At 50.7% G+C, this 23,513-nt stretch overlaps 6 protein-coding genes across 6 annotated transcripts in view; 3 read left to right on the forward strand and 3 right to left on the reverse strand.

Annotated features, from left to right (window-relative positions):
- NCLIV_023980 (conserved hypothetical protein) overlaps positions 1-1,725 on the forward strand; it is a gene marked incomplete at both ends in the record, with an annotated part of 16,581 nt that extends 14,856 nt beyond the window's left edge. The window contains 3 exons of the mRNA XM_003882592.1: positions 206-349; positions 935-1,152; positions 1,467-1,725. Coding sequence (XP_003882641.1) covers positions 206-349; positions 935-1,152; positions 1,467-1,725 — 621 coding nt within the window. The remainder of the gene's footprint in view (positions 1-205; positions 350-934; positions 1,153-1,466) is intronic.
- A 2,128-nt stretch (positions 1,726-3,853) lies between these two features.
- Positions 3,854-5,339, reverse strand: NCLIV_023990 (Acyl carrier protein, related; the record flags this gene model as incomplete). The annotated part of the gene is made up of 4 exons (XM_003882593.1): positions 3,854-3,869; positions 4,010-4,146; positions 4,268-4,581; positions 5,255-5,339. The coding sequence occupies 4 exons, from the start codon at positions 5,337-5,339 to the stop codon at positions 3,854-3,856; spliced, it is 552 nt and encodes a 183-aa protein (XP_003882642.1).
- A 196-nt stretch (positions 5,340-5,535) lies between these two features.
- NCLIV_024000 (hypothetical protein) lies at positions 5,536-11,773 on the forward strand (the record flags this gene model as incomplete). Its single annotated transcript, XM_003882594.1, has 14 exons — positions 5,536-5,616; positions 6,418-6,547; positions 6,607-6,680; positions 7,550-7,742; positions 7,800-7,893; positions 7,952-8,457; positions 8,827-8,889; positions 9,619-9,848; positions 9,910-10,081; positions 10,134-10,269; positions 10,330-10,693; positions 10,752-11,005; positions 11,065-11,305; positions 11,690-11,773. The coding sequence occupies 14 exons, from the start codon at positions 5,536-5,538 to the stop codon at positions 11,771-11,773; spliced, it is 2,622 nt and encodes an 873-aa protein (XP_003882643.1).
- A 415-nt stretch (positions 11,774-12,188) lies between these two features.
- On the reverse strand, positions 12,189-15,440 carry NCLIV_024010 (hypothetical protein; the record flags this gene model as incomplete). The annotated part of the gene is made up of 10 exons (XM_003882595.1): positions 12,189-12,281; positions 12,846-12,890; positions 13,012-13,123; positions 13,224-13,315; positions 13,748-13,817; positions 13,937-14,014; positions 14,112-14,173; positions 14,300-14,393; positions 14,492-15,009; positions 15,390-15,440. 10 exons carry the CDS (start codon positions 15,438-15,440, stop codon positions 12,189-12,191), a joined length of 1,215 nt encoding a protein of 404 aa, XP_003882644.1.
- A 1,277-nt stretch (positions 15,441-16,717) lies between these two features.
- On the forward strand, positions 16,718-19,986 carry NCLIV_0240 (ubiquitin-conjugating enzyme domain-containing protein; the record flags this gene model as incomplete). The annotated part of the gene is made up of 5 exons (XM_003882596.1): positions 16,718-16,977; positions 17,801-17,865; positions 18,428-18,594; positions 18,922-19,061; positions 19,710-19,986. 5 exons carry the CDS (start codon positions 16,718-16,720, stop codon positions 19,984-19,986), a joined length of 909 nt encoding a protein of 302 aa, XP_003882645.1.
- A 1,689-nt stretch (positions 19,987-21,675) lies between these two features.
- NCLIV_024030 (conserved hypothetical protein) lies at positions 21,676-22,341 on the reverse strand (the record flags this gene model as incomplete). Its single annotated transcript, XM_003882597.1, has 1 exon — positions 21,676-22,341. One exon carries the CDS (start codon positions 22,339-22,341, stop codon positions 21,676-21,678), a length of 666 nt encoding a protein of 221 aa, XP_003882646.1.
- Between the last annotated feature and the right edge of the window lie 1,172 nt (positions 22,342-23,513).

A 23,513-nucleotide genomic window follows, 5' to 3' on the forward strand; every position in this document is an offset into this window, starting at 1 on the left:
CCCCCCCCCGCCCGGTCTCCTTTCCTTGAAGGAGAGCATGGAAGGTGACGAGGGTCGGCTCAAAGAAGATTCCCCTTCCGAGACGGGAACACGCGGCTGTTGCTTTCTCTGCAGTCTTGCGTAGGGGCGCACTGCGTGCATTGCGTGCATCAACGGAAATCGTTTCTGTCTCCTTTGTTGTCTTTCCTCCTTCCGTTTTTTTCAGTTCCCCTTCTCCCTCCTGTCACTGCTTCCTGCATGCGTTGACCTATCGCCCGTGACAATCCGCGTAACACACGCGCCCACTCCGACAGTTGGTGTCCCCTTCACGCTCCGGGCGACCATCACAAATAACACGGCAGATCCTCAAGTAAGCTTTTCCCCTTCTCCCGCCCCGTGCACTCTCTGTGGCTTCCTGTGTGTATCCGCGCATGCGGCCACACTTGGCCAACATGGAGGGCGATCTTCGGCTGTCTGTAGATTGGTGTCTCTGTGTCCACGTTCGACGGCCCCTGGTGTCAATCCGAGTCTGCACTCCTTCCACGCTCTCCCTCGCTTCCCATCGTCCCTCGTTCGAGTTCGTTTCCGAAGGATTCACGACGCTTCTGGGCGCGAGTTTCGTCGTGTGAGGGTGCCAGTCACGCGTCGACCGAATGCCGCTGTTCAGAGGCCTCTTCCAACGGTTCCATCAACCCCCCATCCAAAAACGAGAGCGGCCTGTTAAATCAAGCGCATGTTTCTGTGTATCTCTAACCACTTCCATCATCCCAAGGTCTCGCGCCAACGTATTTATATGCGTCTCTCTCTACAGTTCTAACTGTTTCGCCCCCCGTCTGTCTCTCTCTACATATACATATAGATATATGTGGGAGTTACCAGGTATAGCTGTGTACGTGAATGGAATTTTGTGTTTCACAGAACGTGTGCCTTGGTTTGCTGTTTGCGTGGCATAAAGGAAGCAACCGTGCAGCTGGTTTACCCTCCGGCGGCGGCGTCAGTCGAAGCGCGGCTTCAGGCGGAAAGTGACCTTGCCGGGGACGGACCCCCCGAGTCGGCGCGAGGGTGGAGTCGACGGTCTGACTGTCCGTACTTGATCACCGGCATTATGTCTACAGACCTTCTTCTGTCTCCTGCGAGTGACCGAGTCATGCAGTGGACGCTGGTGGCATGCCGGTAGGAATCGAGGCTGTTGAAGTGGATAGGGTTGCGTAGCGTCTTCTTGAGCTCTTGACCGGAGTCCCTCAGCCACCTTACGAGGGTCGTGTGCATAGTAGTAGGAAAGATAGCCACACTTGCAGAGTTTTGTTGGGGACTGGAGAGCACACTGGCAGGCCAAAAGGGCGTCACAAATATTGCAGTTTTCATTCACGAAGACGGTACCAGTCATGGGCTGTTGTATTCGCGCATATTATTCCCACATTGGGGCCGCTGGCCTTCACGAACCACACGTTGCCCGTAGCAGCGACTGGCTGCTGTTCTGCCTACAGAGCCGGAGCGTTTTCGGTGCCGACCGTGGTCGTGCAATGTCATCGATGCCTGTCGGGCACATCTGCAACTCCGGCGACAGTCTTTGAGGAAGTCGAAGACACAGCAGAACCTGATGTGGCACAGCAACTGAGCCAAGCTCTCAGAGAAGCCATTGAAGGAGACAGTCCGCAGGCGCCCGACTCGTCACGCGGCGGGTCGGTTTTCATGTCCCATCTGACCCATGTTGTTGTCTTTCCCAATCCTCAGCGTGTTGGATAGCGGTTCTATCATTTCAATGTCTAACCTAGGATGGGAATCGAAACGGCGTTTACATAAAGTTGTTTATGCATACGGACATGCATTTGAATCCCTTTTGTACTCAGCTGGTGGCCGATGGGGGGGGGGGGGGGGGTTGGGTCGGTCCACCAGGAACTCTAACACGAGACAGTTTCAGGAAACCACCATGAAAAAGGAGAAGGGATAGATGACTTGTGTTGTCAGCTCGACAGAGCACAATTGAGGTCGTTGCTGCAAAGCAGTCATGAGTGTGTTTTATACCGTCGCGAGTAAGGAGGGAAAAGGGAGAGGCGAGCACTTTCGATTGCGGTCATAATCGACTGCATAAATTGAAAACCGCTTGGCAGGCACCGTCCAGACAAGCACTATTTCCCCCGTTGATCACGCGACTTCGCCTGGATCTTCCTCGCGGCACGCCGCCGCCCAATACCAAATCGGGGGCTCTGCGACCGAATGGTGCTTCATAGCTCTGTCCAAGTCATGGGGAACACAGAAGCGGAAGGTTGGCGCAGACGGGATGTATAATCAATGCTCAAGGTGCTGGAAAGCACTGCCTGTGCTGAATACGTGTATTTCCTTGAGCACCACGCCGTTGTCCTACATTTATACAGATATAGAGATCGCGAAAAAACATGCGGCAGTCGACCTTGCCCAGTCTCCCACAGACAGTTTTGTAATTTCGAACGGGAAAAACGAGAGGCGTGACCCCCGCACCGTACGAAGAGGGCCGGAGTCGGCTTCAGCTTCTACTCTAAAAGCGGCTACGGAGAGCGCTCGTTCATGCGGCAGCAAGTCGCTTGTGTGTGAGCAGCAGTACAGATGTTCTCCAGCTAGTCCACAATAGATCAATCGCTAGAAAAGGCTCTTGTGGTTTTGATGTTTACGACTCAAAACAGAATTCTCGAGATCCGTGTCTGATACTTCCGTTGGTTCTGGTGCACTCACGTTTTCGGTAACAGTCAGCTGACTCGAGTTAACTGCCAGCCTAGCAGGGCTTGTAAACTTAATTGGAATTGGGACTCAACTAAAGACACAGATGTTGAGGAAGCTGACCACTCTGTACAGCGAGATGTAAAAGCTTTAGGCAAAGCAACGGTTCCTACAGAGTAATCACTGTCAAAAAACCCTCACATACACTGAGTCAAATGCCTGCCTCACAGCGGGAAAAAGAGGCCGCTGAAGAACGAACGAGGGGAAGAAGCATTTGAGCATGATCGCTCGTTTCTTTCCCTTGTCCGAAGCGGAAAGTTTCTCAGTCCGTTTCCTCCCATTTATTTTTACTCTAGAGGTGTTCGTAAGAACAGAACGCAGCTAGTTTGTCTTTCCCCGTCTATCCCACGTAACGGGGGAAACGGTGGAGAACCGGTGTGGGCAAAACAGAGAGCAAAGTTACAGGTCTTTTTAACTCAGTAGAGCATGCAATCACTGGCATGATCTCGCAGAATAACAGAAAAGATCCGGCGTGTTCATATGTCGTCATAGGGGCGTCATATACGCAAAGGTCAGAAGAACCGGGATAAGCAACGAAAACGGCAATGGTTTGTATGCGGAAAGAGAAATACATCACGGTCATCTGAAACCGGAGAATGAAAGCACTACTCTTATTTCTTGTACGAGTCTATCACTCGAGCTCGTAGCAAGAAGGATCACGAACAAGCTGTAGGTTCGCTAGTGCAGAATGCGCTATACAAAACATAAACAGACCGGAAGAAAAGGAGCCAGGAGAAGGCAGTGATGGGAGACGAGACGGAGATGAGAGCACACCAATGCTCACGGCTGTTTGCAGGCAAGCTCAGTTCGAAACACTACCTGCCTTTGAGTACAGCTGACACTGCACTCCAACCAGTTCTAGTACAAATCTCAGAATGCAGCAGCTGGACGGGAGAGCCGAGCACGTCGGACAGCACCTGCATATTTCTAGGGCACCGTCTTCCTCAGAACGCCGCAAAGCCGCAGAAGATTTGTTCGTCAGTCGTTGGAGAGAAGAAACCTATATGTTTAGCTAATCATGGCTTCGTCTGTAAAGCAGTGTACCTTGCTTTGAGGTAGACTACCAGAAAACATCCGTTTGCAGTGGATCCAATAACAGTCGCACGTTTCCCTGGTGTTCTCATGCTGTCGCGCTCCTGAATCGACAACAAAAAGTTCAGAGGACAACCCTCTGGATATCTCGACACGGAAACTTTGTGGAACTTCTGAGACAGCACAGATTTAGAAGTGTCAACAACGGGTTCACCAAAAATGACGCGAGTAAAATGATGCTTACTTGGCTTTCTCGATGTAGCTCAGAGCGTCCTGGACGGTGGCGATCTTGGATGCTTCCTCATCGGGAATGCTGACTCCAAATTTTTCTTCAAATGCCATGACCAGCTCAACGCTGTCCAAGCTGTCTGCATCCAGATCCTGTGGACGCAGGACACGCGCAAAAATCAAACCCGAAGTTCATCAGGAATCCACCTACATATCAGAGGGAGGAACTTTTTGTATCCGTCGTAGTGATTATCCGTTCACAGCAAACACTTACCTTAATAAAATTTGACTCAGGAGCGATTCTTGCGCGATCCACACCAAGCTGGTCAGCAACAACGTCCTTCACTCTCTCAAGAAGTGGCCGATCATCAGAATCCGCGGCGTCGGCAGCGAAAAGCGCAGAAGAGGGGCTGCCGAGGGCACCGGTGCCAACACCGCGAAATGGTCCTTGGCGATTTGCAAGGATTCCTACGGGTTGCCCCAAAGTCCCCAGGTATGCCGTCGACGGCGTGGCACAAACTCCAGCCGACATGTTGGGACAGGTACCATATCGGTAGTTAAACCTGATCAGGCCCGGCGACACAAAACCTGTACCGCAAAACGCGCACAGGACGCATATTCCATAAAGCTCTTGCTAACATGCTAGGTTGTTCAACGATGACAGCCTCCTACAACATGCTCACGCGCGCGCGTTACAGATGCTATCCGTATGCTTATGGTCGATAGCAACTGAGTACCACACGGACAAGCAGTGGACAGTGATGCAAAGGCTCACGTCGCCCGCGCTCCTCAATGTGGCCGCACTTCAGCTGGGCAGAGAAAGAACATACGTTCGTCGGGCACTTAGAGGTTAAGACTCAAAGTATAAATTGTCTAGTAAACAGAATCTCTTTAACGCTCGGGATTGTTGACGGAGGGACAGTCACACACATGGGCCCTGTGGGACCTCAAAACCAGAACGCCTAGGCCTGCAAACGTCCACGAAAATTTTTTCATGAAACTGCACACTGTTATAATACTTTGCGAAGTGCGCAGAGATTTTCTGCAGAGGTCCGGCATGTGCATTCATAGGTGGCGCTCCAGTGCACAGAAGAGACACAGAACAACACCAGGGACTCTCAACGACACCGTCCGGGCCACCGTTGTCTTAACCGGAGACAGCTGCTGTCTCGTTGCAACTGGGTACCATTTTGCACACATCTTCGTCACATCAACAACATGTGACATTTTTAAGACTGCAAAATGAAAAAGACATACTTACCGTAGGAAGAGGCAACGGATGTTGCCATGAAAAATGCCAGAGCAAGGAGTGGTTTCCTGCCGGCGTTGCGGGGATGCATCTCCATGATTAAGGTGAGACGTGTGCAGTAATGTCGAAAAACGATGTGAAATCTCTGGAGATAAAAACCGAAAGAGCAGTCTACGGTGCCGAGACAAGCGCAAGACGTCGTGTTAACTTCACCAGGGAAAGATGGATATGGAATGAAACAAGACAATTAATGAGCAAGTATGTCAGACACCGCATGTCGCGGAGGTAGGACGATGTCGATTCCTGGCCGTCCGTCAGGCTCCCAGTCCAACGCGCTGACACTGTCAACCCTGCTGAGCGGCCCTGCCCCCCAAGTGCGCACGGGAGACCACCTTGGTTGTTGAAGCACCGAAATTGTCTATCCAAAGAGTTTTAATCGTGCGTGCCGGTCTGCAAACCTCGGTAGCTTCACTGTTTCGTATAAATGCTTCTCTATAGTGTATTCAACCTTGATGATTGCAACAGAGGGAAGTCTGCTCGGTGAAGTGCAACTGAAACGGCCTAGAGACACCACGGTGGCCCACCACCGTGCTCCATTGCGTGTATATGGCTGGTAGGATTTTGAGGAAGATCGAAGCCGTGGTTGTGGGAGAACCTTATTCCTTTTTCATCAATTAGCAACATGGCGCCGGATCTGCACAATTCCCGTGCTAACGACAGCTCACAACTTCGCATAGAAGACAGCTGATCCTTCTTCACACAGCAACACTAAGGGTTTCTGTATAGCAGCCCTCGATGCGATCTAGAGGGCGACACAGAAGCGTGCTCGTTCGCACGCAGTTTTTCACAGAAAGCGAAACACATTCCTGCTGTAGGCGGGCGGACAGCAGCAAGTTTCTAACGGATAAACCGGCTGTCACTCCCACAGCGTCACTACTCCGTATCTGCGCGCTTCAGTACTGCACTGTGTACGTACAGCAGAGGGCCGGTCGCCATTCTCCCGCAGAAGCCGTCTTCAATCCCTTTCCGCTATAACAAGGCTCTGTTGGAACTGTCCTGCAAAAACCAGGACGATGGTCGACAGTGTAAAAAGATTCGCAACAATGGGAATACACAGAATCTTACTTGTCTCGTTATTGGTTCTGGCCGTTTCGGTCCCTGTGTGTTTCGCGCAGGAGAACGTGTATAAATTTGTCAACAGCAAAGCGTCTTCCACTTTCGGACCTGAATTTGACGCCCTTCGAGCGATTCAGGCTGGAGCAGGCTATTGGTCTAGCTCGGGTCACCATTCTGACGATGAGGCAGGTATCAGCAGCACATTGACCATTCTGAAAACAGCTGGTGTGTAATAGTTCCTTCCTCAGTCACGTGGACAGGATCCTTCGAGAGTCCTGCATACCTCAAGGGACTCCGAGTGAGATGGGCGTACTCGCCGGAGGTGAGTTCACAGAATCAAACACCTCTGAAACCATCAACCACCTTCTTTTCTGGTAGGAGGTACAAGTCTCTGTGTCCCCTGACGGAGTAAACTGGTCCGTAGCAATGCCATACAAACGGACGCCGAGTAACGACGGTCAGCACAGATTCACATCTGATCAAGATTAAACCGAAAAAAAAAATAAATGGTTGACCTTTCTGCAGTTTCCTTTAACGAAGAGATGTTGTTCGACCACCCTCATACTGCAAAGATAGTGACGATATCCATGCGCAAAGCAATCCACGACTTTTTCGGCATCAACGAAGTGGTTCCTCTAAGCGCTGGGGAACCTTTGGCAATGTTAGTTTCGGGCATCACCAACCAAGATGGCGAAATGTGCCTGCAGGTAGTTTATGACATCAGTATTATGAACAGAAAAAGCTCGCACGTGAGTCCCGAACCCAGGTAGAAGGCGGCTTGTACAATCAAGACGGAGCAGCAGTGATACTCGATAGCTGCGCAAGTGCGTTTGCCGCTGGTGATGGACGAGTATGTCGCTGAGTTGCTAATCGTAATATGGGGTTATATCCGATTTCGGCACCCTCAGGAATTGTGGAGGACAAATGCGAACCAGCAGTTCATCGCAGCCAGGAGCAAGCCTCCCAAGTGCCTGACACTTCAGGACGGGAATACGGCGGGTAAGATATGCCGTGTCATTGAGACACACAGTTTTGCTTCCGAGGAACATCTCTGTCTGAGCAGAAGGCGGCAATGTAGTGCTAATTGATTGCCTGCATGCGCTAGAGGAGGCCGACGGACGTTCCAGCTGGACTGTTGAACCCAATTCGCAACTCCGTTTGCAGAAATCTGGCTACTTCTGTTTAACTCAGAAAGATGTCCATGGCAACCAAGCCGGTGTAGGAGACATTGCGAAGTCCTTCGGAGCGACAGTGACTTGTGCCAGTGTGGCCGATTCCACGCATAGCCCATCGAAGGCTGTCGACAGCGATCCAACAACCTATTGGGCTTCCGGGGCGTTCGGCGATGCGAATCCTCATCCAGTGGATTTCGACATCAACTTGGGTAGGCAGGATTTATAAAGCGTCATAACTTGCTGTTTGCCATCTATCATGGTATCAGGAAAGCCTGCAAGAGTTTCTGGTGTTCGCATCGACTGGGAGTACCCCGCTCTGGCCTACCGAGTTGACAGTAGCCTCGACGGAACCACATTCAGGTAACGGCAAACTCCTCGGTTGGACAACGGCAACGCGACTTAATTCCCCTTTTTTCAGCGAGCTAGCAAGCAACATGGCTAATCCGTCAAATTCCACACTGGAAGTTTTTGCAGGCAGCGATGCGCAGTTCATCAGAATAGCTCTTCTACAGCCGCATTCCAAGAATGGAAAAGTTGGAGAGAAATATGTCTACGGAGTCAGGGACGTCGAGGTGCTCGCAAACCGGCTTCAGACAGTCGTCGGTGACTGCAGGGAGGCAGCAAACTCGGCGGATGCTAGGGACAAGTATTTTGTCGAGTCAACATCTGCATTTGATCCAACATTCGCTGACAAGATATCGTCTATTGATGATGATGTCCTTGACAGAACTGAGGCCTTGGACAAGAAGGCACAAGAGCTGTACAGTGCTCTTCCTCATACAAAGGCCTGCTTGTCCCAAAAGCAGGAGTATGAGCAACGGATTGACAAATCGAAATCAGAGTCCGCTTCAATAGTAGGGCAGCACGACTACTTTATGGAGATTCAAACGTCTAAACAACCGATTCATTCGGAGTTGGCCCCCGGTGAGATACCAGCACGGATTACACATCGGGAAGGTCTCCAATAAAGTATGCATCAATCGGACCAGGTGATTCGGCAAGCTACCCTGCTGAGGACTGCTATGCTGTGAAGAGCCAAGATCCATCAGCAGCATCCGGCTTCTACTGGTTAGTAAACGTCTTACCATTGGACGAGCACGTACGCTGATGTAATTTCTTGCAGGGTCTTACCGAGGTGTGCACCGGAGCCTCTACGCGTATACTGCGATATGAAGACAGCCACTTCAGTGTTCTTCTGGCATGGAGCACCGGGAGCTAAGCCAGCAGGGAACATTAATGACAAAGTTAATTCTTTGGGAAGTCTCCGTCTGCGCTGTGCGGAGGTGGGGTTAGAGCCACTTGTGCTCCGGTCGGCTGATCACCTCCAAGCCGTGAAAGATGCCATTGGACTCATAGGTAAAAGATTGTCCGGTGAGAACAGATACAGGTTACCACAAACGGCGGCCTCCATAGGATACAGTGACTCCGGTGTGGTTCCTCTAGCATATGACTACGGATGCCTGAACGACCGCTGCACCGGCAGTTTCAGAGTAAGCACAGAAAAGGTGGATCGGTTTAAAAGTTGCTGCTGAAGGCAGCTGTCTTCAGGACTTGCATTCGGGTAGCACCGACCTCACGGCCTTGCTTATGTCCCAGTCTTCGCTGAGCGTCGAGCTCGGACGCATGACGCCTGCCGCAGGTATTTCTGAACGCGCGACGGGTGAGCGAGGGCCACAAACAACCTCTCATACAGGTGTTGGACTTACCGGGAAAAATACGTCGTATTTTGACATGGGTCTTTCGGATATCGCCGCCATTGTGTGTTCTACGAATGCGATGGAAGGCGAGGACGTCCTGTAAGTTGTAAACCCCTCTTAATAGCGTGGGAAAGATTACTGCCCAGCGACGCAGGCCTCATGTGGATATCCCGTGTGACGCTACCGCGGAGGAACACGAAGCGTTCAGGGGAACCATAAACGTAAGCATCGAGTTCTTTCTGAGATGCTGCAGAGTTGTGATTAGATATGAACGCCGTACAGACAAACGTGGTAGTTGAATGTCCACCGGGATGCGAGGAACATTCAACCCTGCCCGTCTATGGCACCGGAGGTGTGTACTCGGACTCTAGTTCCGTGTGCCGGGCAGCTATTCACGCAGGTGTAATCAAGTCGGGAGGTGTTGTGAGCATTTCCCTCGAGTCACCAAGGGAGTCCTACGAGGGGTCAACTCGGAACGGAATTAAATCACTTGCGCTAAATACGCCGAACAAGGCGGAGTTAGTTAATCTTGTGACGGGAGAGGCCCTTCGCGGAGAGCTTCCCAGCCGCTCTCGAGGTGTTGCTTTCCGAAGCATTCGCGTTGGACCAGTCGCCAAGGTCAGCCTCGCCGATGCTTTTCACTTCGACTCCGTGTTCCATAATTTTGTTTTTGACTCAGGATTGCCCGATCGAAGAATTCGCAGCGCCAGCATCGTCATTTCTCGAGCTGACATCGTCTGTTAACTTAGAATCTGAAGTCGAGGCTGCCGAAACGCCCAACGAGAAACAGGAAAATGTTATGCTGGATCCTTCCCTTGCTCTTGTCATTCGGCAGATGTTGCAGGAAATGGGTGGGTGAACATACTCACACAAACGTTTTCTTTTCTTTACTGTCTGCTCCAGATGCGATCCATGGAGTTGACCCGGCAGCGGTCTTCGCAGCTCAAACTCAAGCAGCGGAAGCTATTCGTGAAGTGAAGAAATACCTGAAACCGGCTGAGGTGCTACAAAGGAAGCAAGCAACTCGGACTGAAGAGCTGTAACCATCTGGTTCTCATCGGCTTTTTGTGGTAGGGATTTGAATCAATGTGTATTACAGGTACGTCGCCGGCGAAGATCTTATGACTAAGATTATGGCGGAAGCGGGCCGCTACTTTAACAACCTGGAGGAGCTTTATGTGGAGCTAGAAAGAGCGGAGGAACAAAGACTTGAGGAAGCTGGGTTTTCTTCCTTCGAATTGAACTATGAAACAATGCCATTTTCCCGAACATTCGCCGTCTACGACACCCTCCGGGTTAAAAATGGACCAAGCAGCTGGGGATACTCTGAAGATGCTGTGGCAGGTCACAAAAACACTATAGTGCAAACGTCGGCAGTCCTCGGATCTCAAGATGGAGACGGCACATTCGCAATGCTGAAGGCTCATCGATTCTTTGACTTCGTCGCCTATGCTGACATATACGTAAGCATAAGTCGAACGTTTTCTGCATATTTACTTACGGACACCACTGCCCAAACAGGCTGTTGGCTCTGGAAGCGTCGGAGTGTCTTTCCGCATGAGAGATCCGAACAACATGTTCATGTTCGAAGCCAATAAGGAGAGAGGCTACAAACGTCTGCTGCGCATCGACAACGGGGACGCAATCATTATCGCTCAACGCTTTGATGGGGGATATGAGGATGGAAAATGGTACCGCGTCAGGATCGAAACAACGCACGGACATATTAAGGTGTGCTTCGGTGAAGGAAACGGCAGCCTGCAAAATATTTTTAGGTACGAGGCTATTCAAATGCTGAATAATAATTTTGTTCGAACGCTGTTGGCTGCCCCAGTGTCTTAGACGAACGTTTCCTCTCCGGCTCTCTCGGTCTGTATTCCTCTGGAATGGATGGCGGCGTGTTTTTCGACAACGTCCGCATCAAGGCGAAGGCGTGCTCCCATATCTCTAGGGAAGCGCCGCCTCTTCCTCCGCGATGTGCCCGCTTCACAGAGATGTATCTTGAACGGCCAGAAGCACTCTACGAGGTGCCGGCATTTACCGGCGGCGCTATGAAGGCTCTTTGGCAGTACAAGGTATGGCTCCACCCGTGTCTGGCGTTTGTAAGATGTATCACGTTACATGTCGAGCAGGCGCATGTGGCAGGCAGAAAAAGGGTTCTCCAGCCTCAGGCTCTGGACGTTGACGATTCCTCCCCCTCAACTGTTGTTCTAAAATCGCCAAAACTATGTAAATGCACTGAACTAGTGTGACTAATAGATGCAGTGAGGCATCGGTGAACACCAGGCAAAGACGGGAACTTCTCATTTGACTTCTACCACGCATGCCCCGATAGCATTGTCGGCGCTATTTTCCGCTTTCAATCCCCAGACCGTTACCACAGTGTGGAAGTGACGGGCTCGCAGTACGTGAATTTCTTTGGGGCATCCTCACCTCGGTGAAAACAATTCTCATTTCAGAATGAAACTGTCACGGATGGAGAACGGCATCAAGGAAACACTCGCAAGCAAGGCTATCAAGCCACATACTGGACAGTGGAATAGGATGGAGCTTCAATTTCATGGCCCCGTAGCTGTGGTACTTTTGACGGCTGGTGATGGTCACCAAGAAGCCCTAAAGACGACGCTTCCCGATGAAGGCAATCATGGACAAGTTGGGCTGTTGAGCGCAAACTGCGACCACCACGCCTTTGATCATCTTTCTCTGTCGCCTCCCGAAAGCATTGAAGAGGCAACGAACGTGAATGAATTCAAGAACAAAAAACCATGGTGAGTGAATAGCACAATGCGTGTTCGTTTCTTGCATGACACCTGCCTGTGCAGGGGACTGTGCCCAGAATCGGTCCACTTGTTGCAACGCCGAGATGCATGTGCCACAATGGCCCCAAACAAGACAGGTGTTCAGCAGATCGAGTGCACCAGCAAGTTCTGCGAGCGATGCTGCCAATACCACACCGCACTAGTCGGTGATGGAGAAGAGGATATTTGCCTCGTCGAATGCCTTAAAAATGAAGAGACAGCTGACCGTCTTCAAACCAACTTTATCGGCAAACTACAACAGTGCACAGATGCAAACGGCGATGCATTCAGTCACTGTACGAAGGTAAGCATTACAGTACGCAATAGTCAAGGAACCACAGATGACGTTTTTATAGGAGGACCCCACCTGCGCACTGGAGGCGTGTCACTTTTGCTGTACGACAAGTGAAGGAGCAGAAGACGTCAAAGGTGTTCCCAATGCGCTCGTCAAGGGTTTGAATGCCGCAGAAACAGAGGAATGCAAGTTCCAGTGTAACCGAGTATTTAGTTGAAAAACAGCTTTAACGTTTTGAAATCTTGACCTGAATGACGGAGTTCTTGCGCGTAGTATCCTATTAACGAAGTGACAGATTCCCCGTTGGTCTAACTCGGCCGCATAGTTTTCAGGCTTGGGAATGGGTTTTGGTTGCTAAACACGATCACCATGTGCTCCCAAGAGATGTAACCCTATAATTCAGGACATGAGACGCGAGATACCGGCAATCATGAGAGATTAGCGATCTTCACATCACAGCTATAAAGTCTAAAAGTGTCTTTCATCAGCCACGGAACGTGCACGAAAGAAACCATGACTCACCTTGATGTATCCCATTCGAATGAGGTTTGCGCTGATACACGCCATCTGCAGCATACAAGGAAGAAAAGAACGTGTATGAGCTGTGACATGAAGCCACGGAGAAAGGGATCAAGTCAGTATATTTGCCAGTTCCTGTGGCTTCTCTGAAGGTTACTGACTCTCTTACTTCATCATCGTCGAAGAGGCTGTCGCTTTGCCATTTCAGCGCCGCTGAAAAAGCAGCTATCGGTACTATGTTAGGCTTCGATGCGAGTCCACTCCGTAACCACCACTCCTTGCTGCGAACAAAAAGCCTACACGACATGGATTTGCTCCAAGTAAGTCTGCAGCGCTGTTATATTGAGACAGGATATTCTCTAGAGGATTAGCGCCGCTTACACATGCTTCATTAGCGTCCTGTACACGATGAACTTGATCCTTTCAACACAGAGAATTGTACCATGAATTATCAGAATTCGTTCGTGGATCTCCTGCGAAGAACACAGTACCAAAGCCGGGCGTGAGGCACCATGTCAATCGAATAAAGGCGCATGACAAAGTCCATATTGCCAAGCAAGTCGGATCGGTTCCCGCCAGTCGCATCATTCGCTAGTAGGGATTACATGCGTGTACCATGGCAGCACTTCTGGTCTCCGATTGACAAGTGGTGCCGGCGTAAGTCAACACTAACAGATTCCATTAAAACACCAAGTGTGGCGGTATCTGCCTGCACCCACACCCGAGTTGTGTACGCACTACTGCTGTCATACAGACTTGATTTATCGCAGTCCGCTACATCTGTACAGTGTGCTTTTGCAAATCGTGCTAGCTACGTCAACCATAATGCGTGTCCTATTGGTTCTCGTATCGACGAGCAGGGTCTGTTCAGTTAATTTTCACATCCGATTACAATTCAAGCGTACCATGGCTTTGTCAAAACTTGACACGTTTCCTGTTTTCATGGAAGAGATAATCTGCACATAGTGCTCCATCCTGACGACGGATCGCAAGCGTACACGACGATAAACAACACATTCACCCTAAGCTTCGGAGTCCCCTCTCTCGTCTGCTTTGTGTGACTGAATCTAATGGTATAGTTGACACATCCCTACCTGTACTTCCTCAGCAGTTCCAGGGGCGGGACTTTTCCCATGCGCAGACGCACAGGGATTAAACACTCCAAGATGTTCCTGCGTTGAACAACACAAAATAACTGGCACCAGAGACAGATAGCAAAACTAACAAATGGTATACGCTTTGTGGTCACGAGGGTTGCAAACGACTTACCTTCGTACATTGTGATTCGCCTCCGGGCAATGTGTGAATGCCCATACCAGCTCCGCTTCAGCCTGGACACCACCAGATCGACAGGCGCGTCAGAACACGAAGAGCGGAGATTTTTCAGATGTGAGAAATGATTCCAGTCAAGCTCAGCGTAGTAGTGGGGACGACTTCGACGTTTACGACAGACGCACCTGTTCAAACTGCTCCTGCTGCATGTACAACTTGCCAAGATAGTACCGAAAGTTGACGATTGGGCCGCGCGGAACGCGAGAAAAATTGATTTGCCTACGAAAACCACACCAACATAATTGTATTTCTTCAAAAGCTAAAGTAACCGTGGCACTTGCGCAAAGCATCTGACGACGCGGCGTGTCACCTCTTACTTCGAATCACACAGTTTCAGGAAGCCAGCGGCCATCTGCATGTTGCCGAGCTGCAGGCATCGTTTGATTGACTGTCCCAGAAGAACTATATAGGCGCCGTGCCGTTCCTCGTCACCCCTAACCTTCCCCAGTTTCGGTCGAATGGCATTGAGAACTTCCTTGGTGTATTTGTTCTGCGTTTCTTCATCTTCTGGGACATCGTCGTCGTCCATGAAATCTGCAGTTTCATCTTGAGAGTTGTCAGCTGCATACGCGGCTTTATTCATGATGCTGCACAAGGCTGCGAGCCCAGGGACGAGCCACCCGCAGGACTCCAAATTGGGATCCACATAAAGGTCGATATAAATGTCGAGCAATGCGATGCATTGCTTGACGACCTCGTTCCATCGGACTGGATGGCGCGATTGAAGTTGACGTAGACGCAGGAACTCCTGAAGTAGCTTTTTGTAAAGGGAATCGCCTCCTTTCAAAAGGCCTGCCTCCCTCAGTTTGTTATGAGGAATTGCACTCATAACTGCCTGAGTTCATCACACCACCAAAGCACCCGAGGCAGTTAAATTTTTGGCACTCCCCAGTGTAACACAGCAAATGGTTCGTCGGCGGAAGGACGTGCATGCACGTTGCAACGTAGAGATACACCGAACTAACCACACAAACAAATATGCAAGCACACATGGATACACATGTGTATCCGCTGTGCAGTCCCGCCCGCTCCTTACTTCTGGCATGTTCCTTATTTCGTTGTCTGGTATCAGCCTTTCGCGTTCACGAATCAAATCGGAGAACAGCTCTCCGTTATGCTGTAATATGGCCGTAACCATTCCATTGATCCAGTCTGCCGTTGAGCCGTTACGCTCGCCTCCTGCAACCAAGGGCGCCGCCATCAACCGGGAGCTACCTCCCTGTCCTCGCCGCCCGGCCCCGCGGCGCCCTCTCGATGGAATTCCATCAGTCAACATGAATGTTTCGCATTCAGGCAACGTTCCATCTCCGCTTGAGAAACTCCTGACGAAGCAGAGACTCGCCAGGACAGTTGAACAGAGCCTCAGCTTCGACCAAGTCTGAGGGTCTCTGAAAACCGCGCAAGTGTCAGAACGAGGTTCACCAGGAGCAAAAGTTGGCAAGTGGAAGTGGTGAAGCCGCCGAATGCACTTCCGATTGAGCGTGAGCCCCCAGTGCTAATCCGTGACTCTGGAGCGCCCTTGTTTTTGCAAAACGAGTCTTGACAACTCTGACGTTCTCGATCTGTGAATTACACACGCAACAATTTCCGGTCTTCAGCTTGCATGCTCGTCCCCTGTGTTTCCGTTTCCGGTGCAAACTTTGAGAAGGAAGTGAGACAGAGAGAATGATGAAAACGGATACAGATGCGTTTTGGGGTTTTCCTTTGCTACGCAAAAAGCGCATCTCATCAACGGGTTCCAAACAACACTGCCTTTTCACTGGCCCTTCGTCCGTTCGGCCGAGGCCTTAGCCTGAACGCCTGCATGCGTCGCGAGCATATCCTATATCGCGAATATGCAACGCGCAGCCAGTTTCTCGAGAGTAAACCACGAGAGGCTAGCATCGATCCTCAAACGAAAAATAAACGAAGCCGCGTGGGACTTTTTTTTCAATTTGAATTTTTGCGTCGCTGCTCCCTTTCGGAGGCGCTAAAATAGGAATATGTGTAACTTGCTGGTTCATATTTTTTTCAGTAGACCTCACCTCGCTTGGTCTTGACAGCAAGCTGGGGCTTCGTCGTTAAGGCAAAAGTCTCTGTCACAACCATCCCACTATATACGCTCTCCTCTGTCCATCGCGCTCAATCTACAAAGAAAGAAGGCGCTGGACTTGTGGATGTTTGGCTGTCGGCCTTATTCCTGTCCAAGCAAGAAATGGTATTTAGTGCCTGGAACCTGTGGAGGTACTACCGCTTCTCGCTGCCACGCGTTCCGGAATGTTGTAGCACGTCAGCAGCCTCTTTCGCGCATTTGTCTGTCGTAGGAAAAGGGGCGACTCCAGAGCATCTTTTTTCGCCTTTCTGCTACTCCGGTATCCGGGACTGTCGTGTCATGCCAGGCAGGCACGACCCTTTTCCACTTTGCCCTTGATATCGATCTAGTCTGAAAATTTTCTTAGTGGCGCCGGGAAAAGGGAGACGCAAGAGGAAGGCAAGGTCATGTCAGACCGCTGAAGGCAATCGCTTTCGTCCTCTCCTCGTCCCTCCGAGACTTGCTATTCACCATGGCGACCGCTGATAGTCCCGTGACTTCGATGCACTCACGGATCAAAATCGAGGACATGGGCAAGAGTAGGCTCCTCGTCAGCGAGAGCATGGCTGCGCATCCTTCCACTGGGCAAATCGACGTCCGTCGTCTACAGAGAACTATTATTCCCATCCCGTTCCGCACCCTAGCTGGCGTCGACGAAGACGGCACCGCTGTCCCAGCAGATAGGGATATCATTGAAAAGAATGTGGAACTATATTCTCTGTTGATCGAATAGTAAGTGATTCTCTCTATGCCACTCGCTACGTGGAACGCTCCCATGTGCGTTTGTCTTCTGTAGATCTCGTCAACGAGAAAACTTGAGGTATCAGGAATGAGATGGTGGAACTGTCCACGAGACGCACCTTTGTGTGCTGATGGGAATACTGAATGCTCTCGAGCACGTATGAGCATGCACTCTATCGGGTTTATTGCTACGCGTATGTACAAACGTAGCATCTCCTTTATTTAGTTTTCCGATGGCCCCGTGGGCACGTGATCGCGCGGACCCGATCGCAACCCAGACCCCCTGCCAGTTTATTGGACATGGAAGAAACGGTATCGTCTAGGGAGTAGCAGAGGAGGTAAAGGTCTCCGTGAGCATGTGAAGTTGATGAAGCATGTGTTACACAGATCGGCTCTCCAAGCGCTTTCTTCGAATGCGTTTGTGGGCACCCCGAAGCTTCCGCACTGGTGAAGAAGGGATAAAAATGTGGCAGCTTTTAGTGGACGGTTTGATTTTCTCGTGTGACTTGACTTGGCGAGCGCACAACTGACCACCAGTGGCAGAAGGCGAATCTGGGAAACAAAACGAGGGCTGATAAGTCTCAAACAGTCCAACTATTAAGCACGGTAAAATGGGGACTCCTCGAAAACACCTTTTCCCGATATTTCAAAATTCTTTGACTCGGTAGCATTTTTCATTACGGCCTGGAGCACTGGGTTTCGAGGCGTTTCTTCCAAATTCTCCGTAACCTGTCACCAGCGGACCCAGCCTTTGATCGTCGGCGGGACGTCGTCTCCGGAAACTGTCTTGTCGGTGTGGCGTGTGTTTTTCCAGTTCTCAAACGTCTCAGAACTCACCTGAGGGTGTGTACTGTATTCCATCATTTGACAATCTTCGAGGTGAGTTCTGGTGGCTACTGCCTAGTCTCTGTAAATTACCGGAGAGTCTGTGCAATGCGAATGCGTAGTTTGCGCCTCCTCATGTTAAGTATACGGCTGGGGAATACTGGTGTAGATCTTGACTGTCTTTGTTTGGCACGGACACTTCAGCGTATAGAAGCACTGTGGATCTCGCGTCTTTATATGATGCGGGACATCTGCGAAGTGTAAAGCGCATCCACCAAAGGAACTGTAGAATGTTAATTCGCCCCTCGTGAAAGGTGAAGTGTACTATCTGTAGCTCCGAGGACCATCCAATCTCGTGAAAGCGTGGGATGCTGACTGCAGGAGTCGGAGGTGCTGGCTGAAGGAGCAGTTTTTTGTCTCGGTTTGAGTCTTGAGTGACTAGATAAATGGAAGGCGAGCTGCGGGTGCCGGACAACTACCGTTTTTCGGGGGTAAGTAGGGGAAACAGTGATCTGTTTCCTTGAACACTTCCAGTGGGGCCACTTACGGAGAAGCTTTGAACCTGTCGAGAGAAAAACGGGAAAATTCATGTTTCTGTCACTTCTCTTTTCCTCAGTATGGGACGGAGTGATTCTGCTACGACATGGCGTCTATCAGGGTGGCATCTTCAAATTCAAAATCCAGGTTACCGCCGGATACCCAGCCGATCCTCCTAGCATCGTGTTTGTCTCTCGGGTCTTTCATCCGCTTGTCGATCCTGAAACCAGCACCCTCAATATCAAGGTACGCGGAAGGAAAAGCGGTTTTACGGTGCAGAGATTCCGAAGGTAATGCCGATCCGTGAGAACGTGGGTGGCCAGAAAGAAGAAACTCTTGTAATCTGGAAGGGTTTAATGCTCATCAGTTCATCGCGTTCGGCAGGTTCAATATCCACCGCTGTATTAATGAACTCGTCGCTATTGCACTTGACAGTTATCTTTCCCTGTGGACACCCTATCCGTTTCGTCAACATCCCATGGAAAACATTCTGTTTCCGACCGGTCTTTATCTGCCTAGTTTGCTTGTGGTTGTCTTGCGTCTCCTCTCGCCTTCGTATTCCCGAACCCTCAGCCTCAGTTTTCGAGCTGGCGCCCCGACAAAGACTATTTGCCCATGCTTCTTTTGTATCTGAAAAGCATCTTCTACAAGCGAGAGTTTCTCAAAGGGACGGACGCGGAGGACGCTTGGCTAAACCCGGAAGCAGCAAAAACGTAGGATTTACTCCTCTATTCCCATGCAAACATGCTCAGCCGTTCCGTTGCGGGCGACACTCTTTTTGACGTTCGGGGCCTTCGGTCTTTATTTAAGCGTAGACGCGTGTTTCACGTCGCGTCCAGAATGATACCAAAGATGTCTTTTGCTTTGCGGTTATGTGCGTACATTAGCTTCGTCATTCAACGCCGGGACGTTCAAACTCATTTAATATGCCCAGCCCGCTCAACACTATACGTGCCGCCGAAATCGTCAGTTAGTTAGGCGCGTACCTCTAATATGTGAATGGACGTGTACGATACGTGGTGTTTCTCCTCTTCTTTTGGAAGCTAGGTGTGAGAGATTCTTGTTTGCTCGCCCGGTCTGTACACAGAAGGGAGTCACGGATTTTCTTAATCAGTTTTCTATTTTGTGTCCGATCATGGCTTCCGAGCAAACCGCCGGATATCGTCCCGTTGACTGATCAGAGGCGTTACGGAAACGGAAGCTTGGCAGCCTCAGGCGGCAGTTTAGCAGGCCACAGTTACCCTCTTGGCCGTTTTGAAGTGTCAGGAGATGCATTGTCGTTTTCATTTCTCTGCGATTTTTTCGTTCGGAGTGTCCATACATAAGTGTTTCCGCTCGGATGTGTGTCTTGTGTCCGCCAGATTTCGGGAAGACAAGAAGACCTTCCTCGAGAAGATAAAGGCGTGCGTTGAAGAGTCCAAAGCCAGAGTGTTCGATAAGGAGGAGAATTTCGTGTTCAACTTTTCCGAATTCCACCGTGAGAAGAAGCCGATCATTCAGGCTCTCAACGTCCTTTCCCACGACGTCACTTGTGTTGACCCTAAAGAAGTTTTCATTGATTGGTTTCTCGGGGAATGGTCGAACTCTGAGTTTGGGTCGGGAGGCGAAACGGGCGTCAACGTTGTCAGCTCGGACTGAGCTCAGGAAGTCGCCACTGGAAGCAGGTCGCTCGGTAATATTTTATTGGTTTCAAAAAAGTAGTTGCAAAGTGGGATATATTTATGGATATGTGCATGCTTCTTTCTCTCCGCAACGCACGGAGCGCCACCGAGCCTGTCTCCATTGAGCTCCCTCGTATTGTGTGGCATCCTAGCTACTTCTGAACTTCGTATCCTCAATGCCTTGTCTTCGGTGTTTTTCCGCTCTGCTGGCGGTACGGTAACCGTATCAGAACCGATTGTTAAAAACACTCTGCAGGTTGTAGCCTTCGAAAAGTATACGAAGCTTCCGCGCTGTAGGGGCTGGCTCCCAAGGACTGCAAATCGCTTTCGGTTTTAACGCTGTGGCCCGCATAGCGTATGCTAATCTTAACAGCTGAAGGCAGGCTTGCCGCACCGTCGGCCCTTAACGCCTTCTCCGGACAAGCCGTGACTTCTTGGCGTTTCGCTGGTTCCAACGGCCGTGCACCGGCGACACATCCCAGTGCCGGCTCCACAGTAGCAGTTTTTTCTTAAGGACAGCGTTCTCGTCTAGGTGCCAGCATGAGATGGGCCTGTCGTGTGCAAAAACTCCGGAATGGGGAATGCGTTTGGAACGCGCTTGGCAGACGGTGGGCCTATGTGCCGCATGGAACTGGGAGCGTTGCGGGTTCTACTGGGGTTCTTCGTCTCCGTAGGAGACTATGGTTAGATAGTGACAGGAGTGTTCTACATTATCGTCGTTGCAGAGCGTGCACACAGGTGTCCCATCAGTTCTGCAAATAGTACCTGAACAACTGTCTATGCAATATCCAAGCACGGACCTGAGCACAGAGGACCTTAAGAAGAGCCAACTGACAGAAAGCTCCTCCACTGTATCTGCTCAGTGGTTGGCACCCGACCTTCGCAGCGCAAACAACACGCGGTACACGGGAGATCTCTGGTGTAAGTTTCCCTGATGCGCCCTGAGGTGGTACGACTTTTCCTCTCCATCTCTCTGCTTAAGTCTATTTCTAAAAAAGATGGCTGATTCGGCTTGAGCGCGAGTTTATTAATACGTGCTTGTTCCGCACCTCGAATTTGGATCCAAGAGGGATATGTAAAAAAATTTTAGCATTGGCTCTACGGGAACACGCAACAGAAAACTATTTCCTTTTTCGCTTAAGAAAAGGAGCTACTGGCGGAGCTAACCGAACAACCCTTGGTGCGCTCTTCGCTTTTTGGGACTTTCTGTGTGTCCACTGGAGACTCAGGATGACAGCGGAATCGTAGAGCATCCCTACTCCTTCAGTTCATGACGAACTGAAGAATCTGTCAACCTTCGGTGACGTACCTGGAAAGGCAACCGTGCTCCTAAGTCGATTCAAAGACATTCTCGTGTCTTCGCGCAATCGCGGTCTTTTTTATTTTTGCACAAATCTTTCCTGGACGCCCAGGAACCAGTTTTTCCACGTTGCATTCGATCGAAAGGGACCAATCCACTTCAACTTAACAAAAGTGGCGCGCATAGGCGTCCTTGTTTTCTGTAGCTCGGGCGTGCCTGCTGTAAAAAGAACTCGCCCTCCGGCTTTCGATCCGTGCATAAAATATCAGAAGGAATCAGTTGTAACAATACGAAGTCAGACACACACACACCAGGCACATGGATCGCACAAAACGCCATGTGACACAAACACGCGTTCAGTTGTTTTCAGTGGAAATGCGGTGGCTCCAATTTTCCTCGTGGAACGGATAGAGGATTTCCTCCGTTCACCGTCAGGCGATGGCCTTCTGCCTTCAGTTGCGCAAAGCATTCCTTCTTGCATTCCAGGTCAAGCCACCTGCACTCCTTGCAGCGTTCTTTGGGCTCAATGAACCACAAACGACTCATCATCGTAAAATCCTTTTTCCGGCCATCTACCCCTGGGAAGCCTTCGTACGACGGTGTCGGCCCCTTGTAGCTCAGGTGGCTCATCCCTTTCACCCCAAGATACAGCGCGAAAATTGAAATTACGAGGGCGTTCAAGCTGACGAACATTTCTTGTTTCCTCTCGAATTCGGTGACTAGTGGAGTTCCCTGTCGACCGAACGGGGGTAAGTCCAGGAGCCACTCCTTGCGGTTGTTCCACCGTGTGAGGAATCCGGTGATGTCTAGCCATCGATAGACTTTGTCTGGGACCGATTCTCTGAAAGCTATTCCTGACTGTGCGAGAGAAGGCGTGGACGCACGAGAAATGGCAGAATACGTAGCCGGAGTTGACGGAGACGGACTCCCCGGTCCACGAGCTGGGCGCGATACAGACAGCACCGCTCCCCGTGTAAACGACCTGACCGTCGGCGCTCCGGCAAAGCGGAGTAGCAGAGAAGTCCGCAACATCTTTGTTCAAACTACGAATTCACAAAACAATGGATACAATAGAAGAAAATCTCCAGACTCCTCGGCTCACACGTTACGAGGAGAACGCCGGTAGTCGCACTCGAGGAATGAGAATGCCACACCGCTGCGTGTCCGCTCGGGCGGCGACGGCGGTGTAGGCGGAAAGGATGGAACAAAAAGCCGCCGTTAGGAAATAATTTTTATACGCATAATCGCACTGGCGACACACCGTAGTTGTGTAGGTGCACGAACAAGACTACGGAGAAATGACCATTCTTCGGCCCGTTCGCAAGCTCTTGCTTTCTAGACCAACAAAGTGCATGCGATATTCGCGCACAACGGAAGAGCATCCTCTCGCGCTCTGAGAGAGTTGGCCGCTGGAGCTGCCTGAAGATTTCCGGGTGGTATTTGCATGAATGACTTGGGTGGTACGGACATGGCTGCATAAATATTTTCCTTCGTTACGTAGCTGTTCCCCCCATTGCGCTACCGATGGGATACCGTGGGTTCTCCAGATATTTCTCCCTCGCGTGACGGGTCCAAGAACACTCCTAGTAGTGCCCGTGTCCTGTATGCGGTGCGCCATGCGTGCCTTAAGTCCCGCAGAGTTCGCCGGACCGTTCATAGCTACTGTAAAGTGGAAGTAAAGGAAATAATTTTTCTCAAAGGGTAGCAACACTGTGTGCTATCTGCCGAGCCACCCAAGGAAGGAGTTACGTGCTAGACGACCAGGGAATCCGAGCTGTAGCCTGTGACGACATGCGTGACAGCGGGGAGTTGGGTGTGACTTTTGGGTGCAGGTAAAGTAAGTGTGGCTGAGGGAAAAGGGCGCTCCCGTCTACATTGATTTTCGTAGAAAGCCGTAGGCTCTTGTTGGTCCAAAGTGAAGCAGGAAGCCACGTTCATCGTGGTCCAGAGCGACCGTCGCAGCTGCTAAAAGGCGGGGAGCAGTCGTGTTACGACACCGCTCCGTTTCACGTAGGAAGCGTCTACAGCACGGAAACTTTTCCTCCGCCATGCAACAATACCAGATGTGCTTTCATTCCGACCGTATCCAGAAGGGTTCAGCTTCCTCCAGCTACAGTGGTGACTTCTCTTCACAGGGGGACAAGAGAGCAATCCAGCCTGCACTTCCCCGAGGTACCACAACCCACACAATCTTCCGCTGCATT

This window comes from Neospora caninum, chromosome VIIb, assembly GCF_000208865.1.
Source record: "Neospora caninum Liverpool complete genome, chromosome VIIb".
Lineage (NCBI taxonomy): Eukaryota > Apicomplexa > Conoidasida > Eucoccidiorida > Sarcocystidae > Neospora > Neospora caninum.